The sequence below is a fragment of the Salmo trutta genome, chromosome 6 (assembly GCF_901001165.1).
Source record: "Salmo trutta chromosome 6, fSalTru1.1, whole genome shotgun sequence".
Taxonomy (NCBI): Eukaryota; Metazoa; Chordata; class Actinopteri; order Salmoniformes; family Salmonidae; genus Salmo; species Salmo trutta.
In genome coordinates this window covers 26,161,263-26,183,086 of record NC_042962.1, presented here as the reverse complement: position 1 = coordinate 26,183,086, position 21,824 = coordinate 26,161,263, and the positions used below count along the sequence as shown (strand labels likewise).

At 44.8% G+C, this 21,824-nt stretch overlaps 1 protein-coding gene across 14 annotated transcripts in view; it reads left to right on the top strand.

Annotated features, from left to right (window-relative positions):
* The first annotated feature begins 572 nt into the window (after positions 1-572).
* The window catches only part of scrib (scribble planar cell polarity protein), a 101,600-nt gene continuing 80,348 nt past the window's right edge, over positions 573-21,824 (top strand). For 9 of the 14 annotated variants that reach the window (XM_029755932.1, XM_029755931.1, XM_029755940.1 and 6 more), the window contains exon 1: positions 573-1,856. In XM_029755932.1, coding sequence (XP_029611792.1) covers positions 1,698-1,856 — 159 coding nt within the window. In that variant the 5' untranslated portion in view covers positions 573-1,697. The remainder of the gene's footprint in view (positions 1,857-21,824) is intronic. The other 5 variants (XM_029755942.1, XM_029755941.1, XM_029755943.1 and 2 more) reach the window with 2 other exon arrangements.

The window sequence follows — 21,824 nt, the reverse complement described above, 5'->3', positions numbered from 1 at the left end:
GTCACATGTCTACCTGTCAGCGGTCCCACTCTTGACAATCTACGATAGGCCTACGTATTTGCTGAATTCGACAGAGTTTAAGTCTACTTCGCTTTCATTACCGCTAGATGGGGTAATTTGATAGGCAACAAAAACAGCACTTTCGCCACGAACCTAAAGGCAACCATCTTCTAAAAGGCACATTTAAGACCTCCTAGCCCCTTGGGGTCGCTATTACCTATGTGCAGTTTTGGGTGCTTGCAGAGGGAGGGAGAAGGAATGAATGGATGCACTTGATTTTATTTTCCTGTATATGTGTGTTCGCACTGGCCGGCGTATGCAGTCATACCCGCGTGGAGGGCGGTAGTTGTCCTCCAAAAACCAAGAATCCACAATTATAAAAAAAATTGTGCAATATTATCTCTAGTTTGATGTCTATTACTATGAAGTAAATGTTGAGTATGCACTTGGTAGACATGTGTGCGCCATGAGATGAGCGGCGTAGAAAGTGCGTCTTTGCACCTTTGGGAGGTGTCAGTTGAAAGGGGGTGTAAATCGTGCACACCCAGCCACAACAACAATAAGGAGGAGCCACTGAGCAGAGCTGGAAGGTCGTGGTTAGCACTCCCCACCACACTTTTACAACAGCACCACACACCCGGCCGGAGAGTGAGGAAACTCCCCAGCGGATTATTTAACTAGAGGTTTCCTTCAGACCGGTATTTGGTCAAATAGCTTATGTTTGTTCGCTAAATGAAGACTGAGACAAAAGCCCGAAGACCCACACAGGTTGCCCGCATCCCCCCAGACTTCTGCGTGGCCCTCCAGACGAGCGCAGCTTGCCACAAAGCGGCGGTACCTCCGGTTTAGTGAACATAATCCTGTTGCTGATATTGTGGGTTCAACATTTGTTGGTTTAAACGCCTCATATGACTTCTGGTTATTATGTTCAGTGCAAGTAGTTATTGAAATACTGCCAGTTGTCTGTTTTGAATTCCTACGGTTGTTTATATTGCAGTTTGTTTCCGTAGCCTAAAGAGGCACGAGAGATCACAAAGGTGGCTAATGTTAGCGACTAGCTCGCGACACAAACGAGTCCAGTCTCCGTACGAAACTTCGAGAGGTCGTTCGGTGTGCTTACACGAGACTTTTCGCATTAAGCAGCAGAACACACATTTTGTAACGGGGAACCAAATACTATTTGCCTAGTTGGTTGGCTTTCTTGCTGGACAGGCCAGCTTCCTTGTATCGAATAACAAATGGGCTAGTGTTAGCTAACGCTGACTGAGCTGCTTTAATATTGTCACACAAGTAAGGAAATTAAAAACGTTCATTTAATTTAGTAGTTTATTTTAGATTATCAGTATGGTGGCATTTTAATGAGAATTGACTTTAAGCTAACAATCAAGGAAGATAGCTGAAGTTATTATATTTGTATGTATCAATCACATTTTAGTTTGATTTGAGTCGCTGAGAGCCAACGTAAAGGACTGGAGTTGGGATATCAATTGACGATCGGAATTAATTCTGTCCCTGGTTTTAACCGGATTTTTGGCCTCTTTGGATCGACGTGGGAGCAGCGGGATTTCGACGTCCACTCATATCTGTCACTGTCGATATTTTTCCCTCTCCCTCCTCCCCCACAACCGATCCCCGTTTCTCTCTCCGATGCGGATTGTTGAGTAGCACCGGCAACCAAATCAATACGGCAGCCGGACATGCTGAAGTGTATCCCTTTGTGGCGCTGTAACCGCCACGTCGAGTCGGTGGACAAGCGACATTGCAATTTGCAAAATGTCCCCGACGAGATATTCCGCTACAGCCGCAGTCTGGAAGAGCTTCTCCTCGACGCCAACCAACTCAGAGATTTACCCAAGGTAAGCAACCAGTGGTTATAATTAAGTACACATTGTGGCCTATATTGGCCGTCCAAATCATTATCATGCACGGCCAAATCAAGGCATGCAACCATGAGAAACTCCCAAGGGACAGGTGGCTGATGTTTTGATTGTCTGCCTGTCACGCATCTGTAAACATGTCAACTTCATCAGTATTTAATCAATTGAGCATAGTAACTAACTAATGCAGGAAGGACATTGTTTATTTGGAAAGTGGTTTAAATGTCATTCGTTCATATTCCTAACACTGTTTTAGGTGAATGTTGTAGCTACTTTAATATTCTGGGGGGTTACAACGGTGTACACAGAAAGGTATGATGTTACCTGTATGTCCTATTCTTGCATTGGATAACCATTGGCAATGGGAATCAAAGCAACTGGGATAGGAGGCTTCCTGTACTCTGCTCAGATTAACATTGATGACAGCAGAGAGTAGGAATCAGAGGAGAAACGGGGCCTGCCTTTGGATGCTTGCTGTTGGAGTCACAGGCAGAGGAGGCTCATGCTGCAGTGGAGTGGGCGTGCTGCATGATATCAAATGTGTAGACGGACTCAGCAGATGAAAGGAGCTGGCTGGCACCTCACTATGTTGCCTGCAATAACTGCATGGTCCAGTGGGATTGGAAAACGGTCAGTGCTATCCGGAATCCTTGGGATGTCCTCACCCTAAACCCTTACCATAGCCCTAACCATTTTACATTTCAACTTGTCCTAAGGAAACCGGTTAGCATGGACCGATTGGTAACACAGAGGGAGGAGGCGTTTGTGGAATGAGTCTCTCTCCTCCACCCACACTCCTCCTACATGAAAAATCACCAAGGTTTTGCTTGCATGTCCCTTGTTTATTTTAGGGGAGCTGGATGGTTATCTGGCCATGCAACATACTCATTTACACCAGAGCACTGGGGCAGAACAAATTGCCTTACTCTCGTCTCCATTTGCAGCTGTGTTCATTGTCCTGCTCCAGTATAAGGGAATGGCTGTGGAAGATAATGGCCCTCTAGACTTAATACAAATTATAATGCATTTAAGTTGTGAAGCACGTTGATCAGACCCAAGTCACACCAAAAAAGAAATACAATCCAGAACACAGACAACAATCAAAGCTATATACAGCTGTCGCCAGATCCAGGGGACATGAGAACAGAATTAGCAGAGGTCTTTGAAAGCTTTTCTGAACAGCACGGTCTTGAGCTGGAGGACAGACTCTGCAGCCCTAATAGTGTCTGGAACACAGGAGGTTGGTGGCACCTTAATTGGGGAGGACAGGCACGTGGTAATGGCTGGAGCGGAATAGGTGGAAAGGTATCAACATCAAACACATGGGATGCCATTCCATTTACTCTGTTCCAGCCATTATTATGAGCCCCGGTCGGCCTTCAACTTGAGTTACTTATTGAGAGGGGGTATCACTGAGAGCTTGCAACGTCACTTCCTGGACTAGCTCAAACTGCTCATGTTATGTCTCCATGAGACGCCATCTTAATCGACTTCATTTGGCTTCAATGCACTATTGAGTCTTCACAGGAACGAATGGTATCTTGTGATCGATGGCTTTGTCCATTCTTTTTAGTCATTGGCTTCTGCTCAGAAGTTCTGAGTCAGGCTCTCAGACATGGCTAATGTTGCACAGTGGTGGTGTGGAGAGTAGCAAGTTGCACAGGCACCAGTAGTGTCTGTCCACAATCCCAGGTCATAAGGAGCTACAGTAAGACAACAGAAGTATGCAAAATCCCTAGCAAGAGTTTGAACAACAGTGTAAATAGTCACTTGTAGGCCATTCTGTTGATCCCACTTGAGTCATGCTCTGAGTCCCAGGCCATTCTGTTCAGCTATGATTTTACTGGATTGTGCTTACAATCTGGTTTGTCACCCTAGACCTGGCGGTCTTAGTGTCACTCACGCTTTGTCTTTTAGTTTGTACCCAGACGTAACGTTGATGAGAGAGCGTGTGTGTGGTTGTTTGTGCCGACTTTGCCAAGGGACGTCTGTTACTAAACATGCGGTTATGTTCACTGGAGGAGGGACTAAGACGGACAAGGAGGGAGTGGTTTGGGGGAGCAGCTCAGTATAGCTCTAAGACTCACAAAAGCACACACAGACATCTAGTTGTTTTAATATTTAATCTGGCTGCTAGTTAGGCTGGCTAGATGCAGACTGGGGTTTCCTGACACAGATCGAAGCTGCTGGGGTAGGCTGTACCCAAGGGTGCATTGCCTGGTCTGCTTGACTCAGCCCGGCTCAGCCCAGCCACCATGAGCCTGGTGGTGCAGGGGGCCGTGAGGCTGGCAGAAGGCATACAATCAGGACCGCTAACGCACACCGATAGACCCCTGGTCACAGCGCCGGCTTAAGCCGAGAGACAAATATGGTGTGACAGAGCAGCTCTAGCGCATGTCTGTGGCCGTGTTGCGTACAGACACAAAGCATATGGTCCCCTTGCCTGCAGTCCTAGGAGGGCTTCGGAGAGAGGGGGCCATCAAAGGTCCATGCAGGGTCATGAATGTGGAGAAAACCCAGCTATAAAAGAATGTTCAAACATAAAATGATCCCCTGTTCTCATTTGGCCTCTCCGTGTCCTGCGACGACAGCTATTTATGGGTTTTCTAGCTCTCTACAGCACCAATTTTTTTTTGTTAACAAATGGACAGTAGGACTGGCCCTTCTGGGGCGTATTTTGCCCCTGTTGCCTGGCGTGCTTGTTTGTTATACAGATGTCTCAAAAATAATAATCAGGGCATATCATCTGTTACTTCTTTTAGGCTTAATCAGGAAACGTCCCCTCTGTGGTTTATTCCCTTCCAAAAAGGTCTGTATTAATTGGTCCATTTCCTGGTGAACAAGCAAACCATTAGGCAACAGCAGTTCTAATGGTTTCCATGTTATGGTTTCTAATTGTAAAAGTCCCGAACACACACGATATAGTGTTTTGCAATGTTAATGGTGTTGGGTTTAATGGTAACTACATATAGAGATGTTTTCTAATCGTTTTATTGAAAAACTAGCCCAATTCTCCATCTCAGTTTTGGGCTTGTAGGAATAGTCTTCATATGAGAATTGCACCATATGAATAGCCCTCAGTTGTCATTTGTTTGACTATTCAATGTGAGTTGGGCTAAAGTGTTAGGTTGCTAAAAGAGGGCAAACGGAATTGCGTTCATTGAGGACAGGCTTAACTTGTGAGAATGACAGCATAATGTATTTTTATTATGAGGAAAAGTAATTTGTTTTCTACCCAAAGATGATAATGTGTTTCATTTAATAAACAGCAACATTTTATGAAAGGTTGTGCAAGTAGCAAAAACAGCAATACTCCAAGCCTCCACTCCATATTACAGACATAGAGAAAGGATGTTGTATATTGTGTACTGCGGCGGGATTTTTTTACCTTTTATTGGATTCCTCAAGCGTTACTCAATGGTCGGAATACGTTTTGTTCAAATGATGGGATGTAGGGTGCTGTGTTTACTTAATATTATGTTAAGCCTATAAATTAAAGGGCCAATTTGGATGCAGTCAATTAGCTTAATTTCTCAGATCAAATAAAATTTCAGCCAAATAATGTTATAGGAATGCTAATCTTATCTGTTTCTAACTACAGAAACTATTTCGGAACAATCTGAGATGGTGGGTGTCATGGCTTGCTGACATTGGGCTCGCGAGTGGCGCTGCGGTCTAAGGCACTGCATCTCAGTGCTAGAGGCGTCACTACAGACCCTGGTTCGATTCCAGGCTGTATCACAACCGGCCGTGATTGGGAGTTCCGTAGAGCGGTGCACAATATGCCCAGCGTCGTTAGGGTTTGGCCGGGGTAGGCAGTCATTGTAAATAGGAAATTGTTCTTAACTGACTTGCCTAGTTAAATAAAGGTTCAATGAAACTTGGAACGACTCGGTCTTCTCCATCTAATGCGCCACCGTGTGTGCCAGATGTCATTGAAAATAATCATCTCACACCACCTTCACAAAGTTTCACTGTGGAGAGCAGTGAGCTGCAGGGTGGCCTAAGGCCATCACCACTACACGGACCCAATATCTGTACCGAAGTCTGCTTGAGCAATGCTCAATGACACCTGGCACACACAACCCATGAGGCATTCATTTTCACCATTCAGTCAAGAAGGTAAATTTAATGTATGCGATGAAGGCAAATTAGTACTATAATGGGGGTTGGGCTGGGGGGGGGGGTGTAGAGGGATAGATTTGCTTCATAGGGTTTGGGGAGGGGGGGATTTAAGTGTGAACAGATGGAGAGTCAGATGCTCTGACAGGGTCTTAGGTTCACTGCGAGTTACTTGAGCTCCACCTGGCGACCCTGGCTTATGTGTGCTGTATTGCCTATATCTGGTTAGCCTTGCATGGTAAAAAGAAAAGTACATACAAATGCTTTATTGTCCCATACATCGGATCGGTGCAGTGAAATGTGTTGGTTTACATGGTCAGCGATAGTAGCACGGCGCACCTGGAGCAAATGAGGGTTAAGGGCTTTGGTCAAGGGTACGTTGACAGATTTTTCACTGTGTCAGCTTGGGTATTCAACTTTCCTGTGCTGTGGGACTAATTTTGTCGAATGGCTCCGGTCCAGGTTGTTTTTCCTTAAGTTTGTTTCCTTTAGAAATTTTACTGAGCCGTTGTATTGCACTGGAAGAATGAAATTTTGAGCAACCCTATCATCTCAAACAGAACCGGCTTACCTGTAAGGCTGGCCAAAAAAAGAAGCTTGCCTCCATTGAACCCTACTTCTGTACTACTACACAGAACAGAACCCAAAAGGACCCTTGGAGAGAACAAGCGGTCAGGAATTTCCCCTCACGCCCAGTATGTTCTGAGCTCTTAACATCAAGCTTTGTTTTCTCATAACGCAATGCCTAATCCTCGCTATTCCTTAATGCGTCTTTTGTGTTGCTGCTAAGTAGGGTTCCTAGGTGGTTTTCACAAATACCACTGCCTCGTAATGCCAGTGACGACGACACGGAGGAGTGCTGAAACGGACTAATTCCAATCTCCATCAAGTGTGTCTCTGAGAAGCAGAGGGCTACGTCATTGTCTCCTAGATCCGTAACTGACTAGAGATGGATCGCTCATGGATCAAGGTCCTTGTTGGGAAAAGCTTTATCTGCGGTTCCCTCTTGCGCCAGCGAAGCATTTCGCGAATGCGCCGGCCCAGGCACTTGTCAGGAAATGGATGTGGGTGCTCCCCGGCCTGCTCTGGAGGATCAAGCTGAGGAGGCCGGTGGAAGTATCTTTTAACAGTCTTGAAGTCTTGTGACAGGTTACATAGTAGCCCATTCAGCCTCTCCTGACACCCTCTACCTAGCCACTCATATCCAATATCACGGCCTTTTGTCCCAGCACTCTATGTTCTGTCCTGCCCTTGGCTTGGCATTTACTCTCAAAACACACCAGTCAGAAACAGACATTTGCACAAATCGAAGGTTGGCCGCAGAACAGGGCAGGCCTTCAGTAAAGCACATGACAGTGACCTTGCCTTTATGAAGAAAGGCAAGGTCACTGTCAAAAGCATCTCCCAATAAACTTGTCAGTAACTTGGCCCAGTGGGCCCCGTCAGAATTTACAACTAGACTTGCAGCTGCACTTTCTCAGTTCCCTGCGTTTCTGGTTTGAAACAAAGATGCATTTGTCAGAATGCAATCTGCGCTGCAGGCTTGCTAGTGCTACATTGCGTCTAGAATATATCTGCTTGGTCTTCCATTGGTCTCCCTTTGTCCTGTACGTAATGACTGGTTCAAATGCTTGGTGGGTGTGGTGGATGTCTGCAGAACAGGTTTGAAGGTCTCTCCCTGTATTATTACTGTTTTTGGATCAGTTACCCTCGGTATCCTGCTAGTAAACGAAGATGTGAAAACCAACTGCAGGTAGAGATCTGAGGAGCTGGTTAGTTAGAGGTGGCTGCAGTTTAAGCTAAATCTGCGTTATCAACAAAAGTGTCACTCGCATCTAGGCCTGGCACAATTACTGTGTAACCATGTAACTGACGCTTATGGATGAACACACATGGTCATGAAAATAAAAACCACCATAACCGTTTTAAAACAATATTTGTATTTATTTTTAAACTAACCGTTGACTGAACATGGAATGGCCGGGCATTCGTGCGGTTGAGTCTGTTTCTGCGATTTAACATGGGTTCCTTACAACGTGATGGAACTTTGTTGCCCCTTTCCGAAAAAAGCAAGGTGTTGTAGCAAACGATGAATACAATGGGATTGGAACCTCTAACCCTGGCAGTTTGACTGGTAAACTCATGGTTAAACTCGCAATGGCTGCCTGGTATTGTGATGCAGTAATTTCCATGGTAATATAGAATGTTCAAATTATGTTAACTGATGTGGGTCATGCAATGGAATACATTTTTTTGTAATGGGAGTTGAATCAACAAATCACAGCACATATTGATGGGAACACTTCCTCCTTTTACTTAATGTTTTGCTCGCATGGGTACAGTCGCAATGGCTGCCAGTCCGCTCATTATGCCATAATTTACTTGAATTGGGATGGCCGTTCTAATTCTATACTGAACAAAACAAAAAAATAAGAAATGCAACAATTTTCAATGATTTTACTGAGTTACAGATAAGGAAATCAGGATTTTGGAAATAATTCATTCGGCCCTAATCTATGGATTTCACATGACTGGGCAGGGGTGCTGCCATGTGTGGGCATGGGAAGGCATAGGCCCGCCCACTTGGGAGCCAGGCCCAGGCAATCAAAAGGGATTTATAACAGACAGAAATAGTCATCCCCCCCACCCTCCCCCCTCAGACGATCCTGCAGGTGAAGAAGCCGGATGTGGACGTCCTGGACTGGCGTGGTTACACGTGGTCTTCTGTAGGGGACCATACCTACTCTCATTCTCAGTGCGGTTTCACGTCTCTAGGATAAATCTAAACTGTGGGTTGTTTTGAGGACATTTGCAGGTGTGCGTGGAAATGCTGAGCTAAGAATCATGTTTCGACACATTTATGCTGGTTCAGGGGATTAGTGCAGAACAGTAACCAGTTGGCCTACATTTATTAGGGAGGGAGCTAAGTAGCCAACTTTAGCAAGGTGATACATCATGGTGTAATGTAGGCTGTTGCCTGACCTTAAGCTGTCCATCAACTAGACCAAATCTAAAGATTTGAAGACCAAAGTATTTTATTTGAACTGTCTAGAGCAGGTATTCCCAAACCGGGGTACGCACAATACCGTCGGGGGTATGCCAAATAAAAATGTGAATTCACATTTTCAAACAGTCCATTTATATTTTCCAACGGTGCTATAATATGGGTGAGGTTTTTTTCTCACCTGAGTAGCCTCGTTTCACTGCCAAAAATAAAATTAAACCATCTAGTGTTCAGCGAAATAACAACACAATGTCAAATACAGGTAGCCTAGTCAAATAATTAACATCCAATCACATTAACCACTACACTCTCGCGGGAATTCCACTAACGGTCCGTATGAAGCCAAACGTAGCTGCTGTGTGTTTCATTTGCTTGAAAATAGATAAATGTTTTTAAAAATTAAGGCCCGCGTCCATGGAGACACATACCAGCTCTACAAGTAAGTAATACTGCTACTTCTAGCTCTACTGGTAGTACTGCTTCCACGAGCACATCCAATGCTAGCATCAGTAATTCTACATTTGTTGTTAGCCCAGCTAGCATGGACGCTGACAGTTGTGAATCTGATGCAGCCGAAGAGCTACTGCCCCCTTACCCAGGAAAGCACCGAACAACCGACGGGGACGTTGGACCACCGAAGAGGTGCAAATATGAGAATAACATTGATTTGGGGTTCACTTATATTGGGGGTAGTGCCTTTCCTCAGCCACAGTGTGTGTATGTGCAGAATCTGAAAACTCAATGAAACCTTCACTCAAGTGCAGACATTTAGAAACAAAACATGCCAATTTGAAAAATAAGCCGTGGGAGTTTTTTGAGAGAGAATTAAGACTACTTTTGGGCAGTAAGACATGTATAAAAGCAACAGATACCATTAAGAAGGGGCTAGACGCGTCTTATATGGTGAGCTACGGAGTGGCTAGGACAGGCAAGCCCCATACTATTGTGGAGGACTGAATTCTTCCAGCTGCCAAGGATATATCTGGGACAATGCCGGGGGAAAAGGCCAAAATAAACATAGACAATGCCGTCATCAAACAACTGTTTCACGACGCATCAGTGACATGGCAGGGGATGTTTTGAAACAATTACTGATTCGCATACAAGCCAGTAAATTCTATGCGTTACAGCTGGATGAATCAACAGACGTGGCGGGCCTGGCACAGCTCCTGCTATATATCCGTTACGTTTATGGGGGGGGGTCAATTAAGGAAGACATCCTCTTCTGCAAACCAGGACAACAGGAGAGGATATTTTTAAAGTACTGGACAGCATTGTGACGTCAAATGGGCTTTGATGGTCAAGATGTGTTGGTATCTGTACTGATGGCTCAAAAGCCATGGCAGGGAGACATAGTGGAGTGGTTACGTGCATGCAAGCAGTTTCTCCCGACGCCACTTGGGTATACGGCAGCATCCACCGAGAGGCTCTTGCTGCCAAGGGAATGCCTGACGGCTTGAAATACGTTTTGGGCGCTACAGTGAAAATTGTTAAATTTGTTATAGAACTACCCCTGAACTCTTGTGTATTTTCTGCACTATGCAATGATATGGGCAGTGACCATGTAACGCTTTTACAACATACGGAAGTGCGCTGGTTATCAAGGGGCAAAGTATTGACATGTTTTTTTTAATTGAGAGACGAGCTTAGTTTTCTTTACTGACCATCATTTTCATTTGTCTGACCACTTGCATGATGAGTTTCTCACACAACTGGCCTATCTGGGTGATGTTTTTTCTCGCCTGAATGATCTGAATGTAGGATTACAGGGACTCTCCGCAACTATATTCAATGTGCGGAACAAAATTGAGGCTATGATTAAGAAGTTGGAGCTCTTCTCTGTCTGCATTAACAAGGATGACAACACAGATCTTTCATTGTATGATTTTTTTTTGTGTGTGCTAATGAACTCAAGCTTACATTTGACAATGTCAAATGTGATATTGCGAAGCACCTGAGTGAGCTGGGTGCGCAATTACGCAGGTACTTTAACGAAACGGACGACACAAACAACTGTATTAGTTATCCCTTTCATGCCCTGCCTCCAGTCCACTTATCGATATCTGAACAAGAGATCCTCATTGAAATTGCAACAAGCGGTTCTGAAAATTGAATTTAATCAGAAGCCACTGCCAGATTTCTGGATTGGGCTGCGCTCAGAGTATCCTGCCTTGGCAAATCGAGCTGTTAAGACACTGATGCCATTTGCAACCACGTACCTATGTGAGAGTGGATTCTCGGCCCTCACTAGCATGAAAACTAAATACAGGCACAGACTGTGTGGGAAATGATTTGAGACTCAAATACAACCCAACATTGCAGAGTTATGTGCATCCTGTCAAGCACACCCTTCTCATTAATCTGTGGGGAGTTATTCACAATTTTCGATGAACTAATAATGTTTTATATGTAAGCTGGCTAAAATAAAGAGCAAAATAATTGATGATTATATTATTTGTGCTAAGGGCTTCACCCGGCCGTGAAAACATCCCTCAGTTCCCCCCCTTCTGTCTGCCCTCCCGTACACAAGCACAGGCCAACCAGGCTAATACGCCTGAGCGAGAGTTTCCTCTGGGACCTCTTTAATTCCGTTCACTCTTTCTGAGCACAAATGGACAGATGATATTGGAGTGTTTATTTTTCTCTCTCCAGTCTCTTGTGTATGTTTGTTCAGCCTTGGGTCATAATTGTAGTCCAAAGGAAAGGGCAATTTGGGACCGCGTTGCTGATACTGAATGCCCTGTAACCACTTCCATTTTTGTATTGATAGATGAATCATTTGTTTTAAGCGGTCTCTCTTTCACAAGTCAGCATTGTGTTTTTGTTTGGAGATGTGAGATCCAAATAACACGTTCACCCCCTGTCCCACTCTTTAACCTAATGCAGGGATTTTTCTTTCATTGTAATCCTTGGTCGGGCTGGCAATTTTTGTTTTTTGTTTTTTCGTCTAAGTCCCCAAATATAATAAAGTAAAAAAAATAAAAAATAAATGTAGCCACAATTTTTGAAAGTGAACTTAATCCATCCACCTGTGGATGGTGTGGCATATCAAGAAGCTGATTTAAACTGCATGGACATTACACAGGTGCACCTTCTTCTGGGGAAAATAAAAGTTAACTAAAATGTGAAGTTTTGTCATAACACAATGCCACAGATGTCTCCAATTTTGAGGGAGCATGCAATTGGCATGCTGACTGCAGGAACGTCCACCAGAGCTGTTACTAGACGTTTTGAATGTTAATTTCTCTACCATAAGCCACCTCCAATGTATTTTTAGAGAATTTGGCAGTATGTCCTCACAACCGCAGACCATGTGTAACTACGCCAGCCCAGGACCTCCACATCCGGCTTCTTCACCTGCGGGATCGTCTGAGACAAGCCACCCGGACAGCTGATGAAACTAAGGAGCATTTCTGTCTTTAAAGCCCTTTCTATGGGGGGGGGAACTCAATCTGATTGGCTGGGCCTGGCCACCCATGGCTGCACCCCTACCCAGTCATGTGAAATCCATAGATTACGGCCTAATGTATTTATTTAAATTGACTGATTTGCTTATGAACTGTAACTCTGTAAAATTGTTAATTGTTGCATTTTACATTTTTTTGTTCGGTATAGATATAAAGTATGATGGGTACACTTCCTGCTTTGCTCCTATGGGTACAGTAGCAATGTAGACTAACCCTATAATTAGAAAAGATGGTTGACATATTAAAATAATAATTGTCTTTATGTTGGAGCAAAAGAACACTGCATAATCCATGGCAAAATGCGTAGAATTGCAGGAAACTAGCTTTAAAACGGCAACATATTTTTTTCTCAGCTCCATATCAGAATATGTAGAATCGTAAGAAATTAGCTTAAATGCGAACATTTCTCTGGGGGCCTCTAAAAATGTTGCTAAAATGTAGCCAACCCTGCTCATTGCCACGCCCCCTGGCACACCTAAGCCCCTTTTTATCCAGAAAATAACCTGTAAGTAGGTGTAAAACGTCCTGTTAATATTTCAGGAGGAACCTGCCCTCAATGAGACCACTCGTGACCTAGCCTTCTCCTTGAAAGCACCATATTTAATGGCCCACAGGAGCTCCCCTCAAAAATCCAAACTCGCCACCAATTTTAAATGTATTTTTTGCCACAAATTATGCACTAAAAAAGTAGCCTAATGTCTGGCCAGGTATAGGAAGTTGTTTGCAGCCAGAATCTAGGACATACACACTGTACGGACCCAGTTTCCATGAAGTGCTGTACTGCTTTGTATACTGTCTTCCTCTATTCCATCCGTCTCTCTGGGAGGGTAGGGGCCTCCCCTGCGACTCTGCTGGCTGAACTAGGCCAGGACTGGTGATAAATCACACCTGCCACCGGCCTCTCTGAAAAACCACATTAGTTCCCCCTGCTCTACCTTCATGTCACGCCACTGTTCTCTTTTTTTGCTTGTTCTCTCTCTGCAAGGAAGCTGTGGCGCAGTGGTTCAGTAGCATGGGAAACTACACCAAAGGACACTTCCTCTAGTCTGCATCTCTGATGCAATTTTGTTTTATGGATCTGTCTGTCGTCATAGTGTATGTGCTCAGTCCCACTTTTGAGAAGACCGTGTTAGGTGAGAGGTAACCAGAAGGGATGAGCTAATGGAGAACGTTGTTTCGAGGTCTCTGTTAATGCAGAAGCACTATTCATCAGGTTCCTTTGTCGGAGCTGATGACCAGCTGGTCTCACATCCTGCTCCCCCTTCAGTCCCCCCATCGGAGATGGATTAACAGGAGCCCCCCCCCCAGAGGAGGATGTGATCCTGGGTGCCTCAGAAGTGAGCAGGGTAGGTAGGTGCACTCAGCCCCACTGATCCCCAGTCCTTAGGGAGAGAGGAGCGCTTCATCTCTGACCACAGAGCAGCCAGGCAGGCTAAGCGAGGGTGAAGTGTGGAAAACCATAGAATTATATTTCTAGGTGGAAAAACAGCCAGCCAGGGAGACTGTCGTGGAGCTAAGAGCCTTGCAAGCCCTAGGGAGGTACTGCTGCTGGATCAGCAGCCATTCTGTGTGACACACGCACGCAAGACCACAGAGAAGGTCATGCCTTGCTTTCTGGTAAACACAGATGACGCCTGATGGTGATGGTCATTGCTTCTATCAGGGTAGTGTCAACCATAAACAGGCTCTTCTGTGTTCCTGAGGTGAGTCTCAGCTCTCCCGCTTGCACTCTGCACGCAGCCTCCAAGGTAAACAATGAGCAGAGGCAGCAGAATAATTGAAGCTGCAGTGGTGGGAGGTGGCTTGAGTGTCTGTGTGCAAGGCTGGTGCGCTGTGATAGGACTGATGTGCCGCTCGTAATGTCACACCATTCTCTCACGCTCTCTTTCTCTGTGTTTTGGTATTTAAAGTCGGTCTGGAGCCTCACCGGTCAAGTGCGCTGACCTGCCGATCTTAGATGGCTGAGAGTCATGTCCTGACAGGATGCTTTCTGACAAAATGCCTCCACATCTGCCTGCCTGCCTGCCTGCCTGCCTTAGGCTTGCAACGTTATAGATTCAATACCAGTCACCAACATGGTTTTGCTCCATGAATAGACAAACCAAGACATTTATCATGCAGTAGACGTTATTTGTTGTAAAAACACGAACACTGAAAATATTTTCAGTGTTCGTTATCCCAACCTAAGAGGTGGTAGAACTCTCTTCTGTATAACCCATCTGATCCTATTTAAAGCCTCAAAAGCAATTCACCCGCTGCTCGTGAGCCTCTGAGGTGGAGGTGTTCAAATACTGCCCTGACATTTCTTTGTCTGTTTTGGGACCTTTTGATCTCCACCGGAGCTCTGGTACTGCTGCTGCATTGCCACGTGATAGTTCCTTAGAGGGCCCTCCATCAGACTACTGATCACCCCCCACCCTCCAGGGACCATATTGACCAGGATGGCACCACTAGTACTGACCACAAACAAATGCAAATGCTGGCCTTAAAGACTGCCTGCTTCATACAGTCATCCAGAGTCTCTGTCTCGCGGAAACCCAACACCACCTCTCCTCTTGTTAGGTGGTGTTCTGTGGCAGTGGATTCTCTGGGTTCCATTTGACTGTACTACCATCATTAGTGTTCTGTATCTGCACTGTCCTACTTAGTATTTTCAAAACTTTATAGAACTGATGCATCCTCTCCATATACAGTGATCTCAGTGTGCTGTAAGCCCTTTCTCTCTCGGTCAGTCTATGGACTGTTCTCATCACCAGTTTATTAGCCTGAGTAGTTATCCTCCAGTGGCCAACAGTAGAACAATGTGTCTCTACATCTACAGTGCAGTGAGCCCAGCTGATACTAAACTCTTTTGCCCAGACTGTCAGTCCCATTGTCTTGAGTCCACACAAAGCACTGGTTTGTTTCCCCGGGGGGGGGGAGACTTTGTCTGTTGGTCAGTCGGTGTGGAGGTTCTGGGCCCGGGCCGCTGATATGTTGACGTCCGTGTTTTTCTTCTCGATTCCTTTTTGTTGGGAGTGCCTCGGCGAGCAGGAAGTGTGAATGAATAATCGAGTGAGCAGTGGAATGCGTTGTTTTTGTTTTGGGGGAGGCGCTAGCTGCTGTGAGTACATCATCGCTCATTTAGGCTGTAGACACACTGGGCCTTGTTGTGAGCAGAGGGACACACAGGCTCAGAACCCAGCATAGTATGACACACTGAGTCATGATAGCTCAGTTTCATCCTGTCTGTTTTTCTTAATCTTTTCTTGGTATCACTCATTCGCGTTTACCTAACGGTGCCTCTTACATTAGCCTATGTGCCCTCACTCACTCACTCACTGACTGACTCGTAGGGCTTCTGATAAGTCTGGGGGCCCCTGGTGGAGATAAAACTAATGTTTTACGGTGGTGGTGACAGCAGTGTTTAGTATGTAGAGGACTCTGTTTACACTACTCAAGTGCTCTTTATGCTACTTGCTGTGCCTCCCAGTTATCTCAGATCATCTTTTTAAATATTTTCTTTTGCAGTTCAGATTGTCAGATAGGCACTTGCATAATCCCAGTCTCTCTTCTGTAGAGGCTGTTGTCTGAATTTAAAGGGACGTAGGCCTAGATTAAATAGCGGGCCCCACGAACATTAAAGCATTGTGACAGTAATAGGGTATTTTTGAGTGACAACTAGAATGCACAATGGCGAGCTGGTAACAACACGTGTGTATGTGTCATATAGCTTACATGCCGCCATGAATAACAAGTGTCAACTAATGAGATGGGCACACTAGAGCGCACCCATACTTCTTGTGTGTTTGGCTACAGGCTTGACAAAGGGAGCCATTGAGCCCCACCAGTGTCTCTTCCCCCGCCCCCAAGCACATCTTTTCATCCTTCAACATAGCAAGAACGCTCCAATTGTCTGCTCAATTTTGCACCAAAAGTGTGTTGCTCGGCGCAGTTAACCCTTTGCATACGGTCTGTGTCCCACCATGACACGGTAGCTCCCTCGGGTACCTAGCAAGTTGTTCGGAGTTATTTTCTAAGTGTTGACACCTAAGGGGCTATGGCATTGTTTTTTTTTGTGTAATGCTGCAGTTATTTGTATGTTTAAAATGTTATCTAGCATAATACACGAAGCAACACTGTGTTTAGAAAGGGAAAGGGGGATACCTGGTCAGTTGTACAACTGAATGTATTCAACTGAAATGTGTCTGACGCATTTAGCCCAACTCGTCTGATTAAGAGAGGTGCGGGGGGGCTGCCTTAATCAACATCCGTGTCTTCGGCGCCCGGGGAACAGTGGGTTAACTGCCTTGTTCAGGGGCAGACAGATTTTTACCTTGTCAGCTTGGGGATTCGATGCAGCAACCTTTGGGTTACTGGCCCAACGCTCTAACCACTAGGCTGAGGTAGGGCTTGGAATTGCCAGGGACCTCACAATACGATGTGCCGATACAATATGTATTGCGACTCGATGTTCCAAACATATTGCTCACCATATACAGTTGAAGTCTGAAGTTTACACTTAGGCTGGAGTCATTAACTCATTTTTCAACCACTCCACAAATTTCTTGTTAACAAACTAGTTTTGGCAAGTTGGTTAGGACATCTACTTTGTGCATGACACAAGTCATTTTTCCAACAATTGTTTACAGACACATTATTTCACTATCACAATTCCAGTGGGTCAGAAGTTTACATACACTAAGTTGACTGTGCCTTTAAACAACTTGGAAAATTCCAGTCAATGACATGGCTTTAGAAGCTTCTGATAGGCTAATTGACTTAATTTGAGTCAACTGGCGGTGTACCTGTGGATGTATTTCAAGGCCTACCTTCAAACTCAGTGCCTCTTTGCTTGACGGCATGGGGAAATCAGCCAAGACCTCAGAAAAAAAATTGTAGACAAAGTCTGGTTCATCCTTGGGAGCAATTTCCAAACGCCTGAAGGTACCACGTTCATCTATACAAACAATAGTATGCAAGTATAAACACCATGGGACCACGCAGCCGTCATGCCGCTCAGGAAGGAGACTCGTTCTGTCTCCTAGAGATGAACGTACTTTAGTGCGAAAAGTGCAAATCAATCCCAGAACAGCAGCAAAGGACCCTGTGAAGATGCTGGAGGAAACCGGTACAAATGTATCTATATCCACAGTAAAACGAGTTCTATATCAACATAACCTGAAAGGCCGCTCAGCAAGGAAGAAGCCACTGCTCCAAAACCGCCATAAAAAAGCCAGACTACGGTTTACAACTGCACATGGGGACAAAGATTGTACTTTTTGGAGAAATGTCCTCTGGTCTGATGAAATAGAACTGTTTGGCCATAATGACCATTGTTATGTTTGGAGGAAAAAGGAGGCTTGCAAGCCGAAGAACACCATCCCAACCGGGAAGCACGGGGGTGGCAGCATCATGTTGTGGGGTTGCTTTGCTGCAGGACGGACTGGTGCCCTTCACAAAATAGATGGCACCATGAAGAACAAATTATGTGGATATATTGAAGCAACCTCTCTATCAGTCAGGAAGTTAAAGCTTGGTTGCAAATAGGTCTTCCAAATGGACAATGACCACAAGCATACTTCCAAAGTTGTGGCAAAATAGCTTAAGGACAACAAAGTCAAGGTATTGGAGTGGCCATCACAAAGCCCTGACCTCAATCCTATAGAAAATGTGTGGGCAGAACTGAAAAGGCGTGTGCGAGCAAGGAGGCCTACAAACCTGACTCAGTTACACCAGCTCTGTCAGGAGGAATGGGCCAAAATTCACCCAATTTATTGTGGGAAGCTTGTGGAAGGCTACCTGAAACGTTTGACCCAAGTTAAACAATGTAAAGGCAATGCTACCAAATACTAATTGAGTATATGTAAACTTCTGACCCACTGGGAATGTGATGAAAGAAATAAAAGCTGAAATAAATCATTCTCTCTACAATTATTCTGACATTTCACATTCTTAAAATAAAGTGGTGATCCTAACTGACCTAAGACATGGACTGTTTACTAGGATTAAATGTCAGGAATTGTGACAGTGGGTTTAAATGTATTTGGCTAAGGTGTATGTAAACTTCCGACTTCAATTGTGTCTGCTGCAGAGGGACAAGGGCGCCATGAGAACCAGTTTTGATCAAGATGGGCTTGGGCGATATACCATATTTGGAAATAGCCACGGGATGGTTTTTCAATATACCGTTAACCAGTTATTTAGTTCGTTTTTTTGGGAAATGTGAATATTAGTCACAACTTTAAGTAAATACCTGCGGTGAACTTCTGCAATACATTAAGAGACAAAGATTGCGTTCTTAATGTAAAATGATGTGACAGGTGAAATTATGAAACTTTGTTTACAAGCACACAGTTGTGCAGCCAGGTGATCTAGTTACAGTATGGAATTCACAATTAAATGTTTGCCAGCTAGATAACTTAATAGTAATAAGCTAACTGTGTAAAATGTGCTAAATGCACTGCAGTTGTGCATTTGGTTTGATAATTTAGTAGCTAGTTGACTAAGTGGTTAGCACCTTCCAAAATAATGTTTTGATTGGTAACAGCAGAGAATCCCCTCCTGAATCAAGATCCTTGCTGCCTAATTTGTTTTGTGTGTCCAGCAAATTGTGTGTAGCATTTTTGAGTTACTTGTACAACTTTGAGCTGGGATGTCTGTCCTGCAAATACATTAGGTCAGAGACTATAAAATGTTCCCGATGCGCTCGTTAGCATTTAGCTAGCATTCTCTATGGGACTTTAGATGTCCCCCCCCCCAGTCACTAGTGTATACATTTTCTCTCAATCAAGCTCTTCGATTGTGTTTTCTAAAAAAAAAAAATTAAAAATTAGTGTTTGCCAAAGTTAACTATTGTTTTCTCCCTCTTCTCTGTTTGGGAGGTAGCTTATGTCAGACTTGTGAGTGACCAATTTGAATGCATTGTATCTTTCTGAATGTGTGTACTGTGAATAATTAACTCACCGTGGGCGTCTGAGTGCCCTAGCACGTGATGCAAGCGAGGGGAAAGGAAGGCATGACTGGAGCCTCAGCCATCCCCCATCCACACTGATCCCAGCTAGTCGAAATTCCTTGCTGAAGGGGCCACACACAGACACGCTACATGCACACACAAACTTAGTAGTTAAACCGCTAATAAGACCCACAAACACAGGTTTACATAGATGCAATCACACATGGACAAACACAGAAAAGCTACATTCGCACACACATGCACCGAAAATGTTCATCCAAGGCACATTGTACTTGAACTAATCAAAGTTGACTTTCATGTTGGCAGTATTAAACGTGCTCTAATTCTCTTATTTATTTAAGCCGTCCTCTATACCCCAGTGGGTTTCACACAACCTGAGCCTGGGTAAGGAGCTGGAAGAATGTAGGAGACATTTTAGACAGAGCAGTTCAAAGAGCTGCATGGTTTAAAAAGCCCTGTTTGGTAATGAGATGGTTTTACAGAGAGCCCTGGTCTTATTCAAGTAATCCTGCCCAACATGGAAGACTGCTCAGCCTACACATTATGCTTTTGAAATGATGCAGTAAGGCTGTCAATACTCCAGATATACACGCATGGTGTTTGAATAATATTGAAGTTCTACCTGAAATGCATTTTTGCTGATTTTGCTAGTTTATTGTAACGAAGATGAAATCTCATTTCAGAAAAGCACTCGCATATTTGAGATCTTGTTGCAGGTGTGTGGGAATAATGCGACTATCTGTTTTTAGATTAAATGTGAGTTCACCACCTAATCTGTGTTTAGAAACCGGTGTATTGTTTGTCCAGAGTGCTTCTCTCTCACTCCAATCTTCCTTGTGAACTCCAGCTGTCAGCCACTGCCCTGGTCCCACCCTGTCACTCCTGGACAGGACAGCTGCTGGAAGCCCCTGACATGGAGCTCTGGCAGCCACTGCAGTAAAGTGCATTAGTTAACCTACCCTACTGAGGCAAGCACTGACTGTGCTTGACCCCCAGCTAGCACCTTACCTCTCCTCTTCTCGCTGTCACCACCTCCCGGCAACACTCACCCTTGCGATGCTGGGCTGACAACGAAAATGGATGATAATGATGATAAAGTATGTGCACCCCTGGGGTGTTTTCAGGCACACAGACTTTGACGCTCTCTTGTTCCTCATTCTTCCCTCTACAGGTTGAAGTTTCCCCTAGGTACAGATCTAGGATCAGCTTCCCATTCCCCCAGTCTTTAACCATTGGGGGGAGGGAATGCAAAATTTAACCAAGATCAGCTCCTAGGGGCAACTTCCCCCTACTTCCCATTTCTCTGAGGCAGTGCCAGTTTTGCATGCTATTTTGTCATTATTGTCACATCAGTTTGCAAACAATGTTAATTAAAAAATATATATATCCTTGAGTTGAAGTTGTATATATCCTCGTTACAATAAACACTGTAAAGTCCATGGAGAATAAGAGGCTAGGAAACACTGTCACCACCGATAAATCCACGATAATCGAGCATTTCAATAAGCATTTCTCTACGGCTGGCCATGCTTTCCTCCTGGCTACCCCGGCCAACAGCTCAACACCCCCCGCAGCTACTTGCCCAAGCCTCCCCAGCTTCTCCTTCACCCAAATCCAGATAGCAGATGTTCTGAAAGAGCTGCAAAACCTGGACCTGTACAAATCAGCTGGGCTAGACAATATGGACCCTCTTTTTCTAAAATTAATGCAACCTCTGTTCAACCTCTTTCATATCGTCCGAGATTCCTAAAGATTGGAAAGCTGCTGCGGTCATCCCCCTCTTCAAAGGGGGAGACACTCGACCAAAACTGTTACAGACCTATATCCATCCTGCCCTGTCCTTCTAAAGTCTTTGAAAGCCAAGTTAACAAACAGATCACTGACCATTTCGAATCCCATCGTACCTTTTCCGCTGTGCAATCCAGTTTCTGAGCTGGTCACGGGTGCACCTCAGCCACGCTCAAGGTACTAAACGATATCATAACCGCCATTGATAAAAGACAGTACTGTGCAGCCGTCTTCGACCTGGCCAAGGCTTTCGACTCTGTCAAGCATCGTATTCTTATCGGCAGACTCAACATCCTTGGTTTCTCAAATGACTGCCTCGCCTGGTTCACCAACTACTTCTCAGATAGAGTTCAGTGTATCAAATCGGAGGGCCTGTTATCCAGATCTCTGGCAGTTTCTATGGGGGTATCACAGGGTTCAATTCTCGGGCAGACTCTTCTCTGTATATATCAATGATGTGGCTCTTGCAGCGGGTGATTCCTTGATCCACCTCTACGCAGACGACACCATTCTGTATACATCTGGCCCTTCTTTGGACACTGTGCTAACAAACCTCCAAATGAGCTTCAATGCCATACAACACTCCTTCTGTGACCTCCAATTGCTCTTAA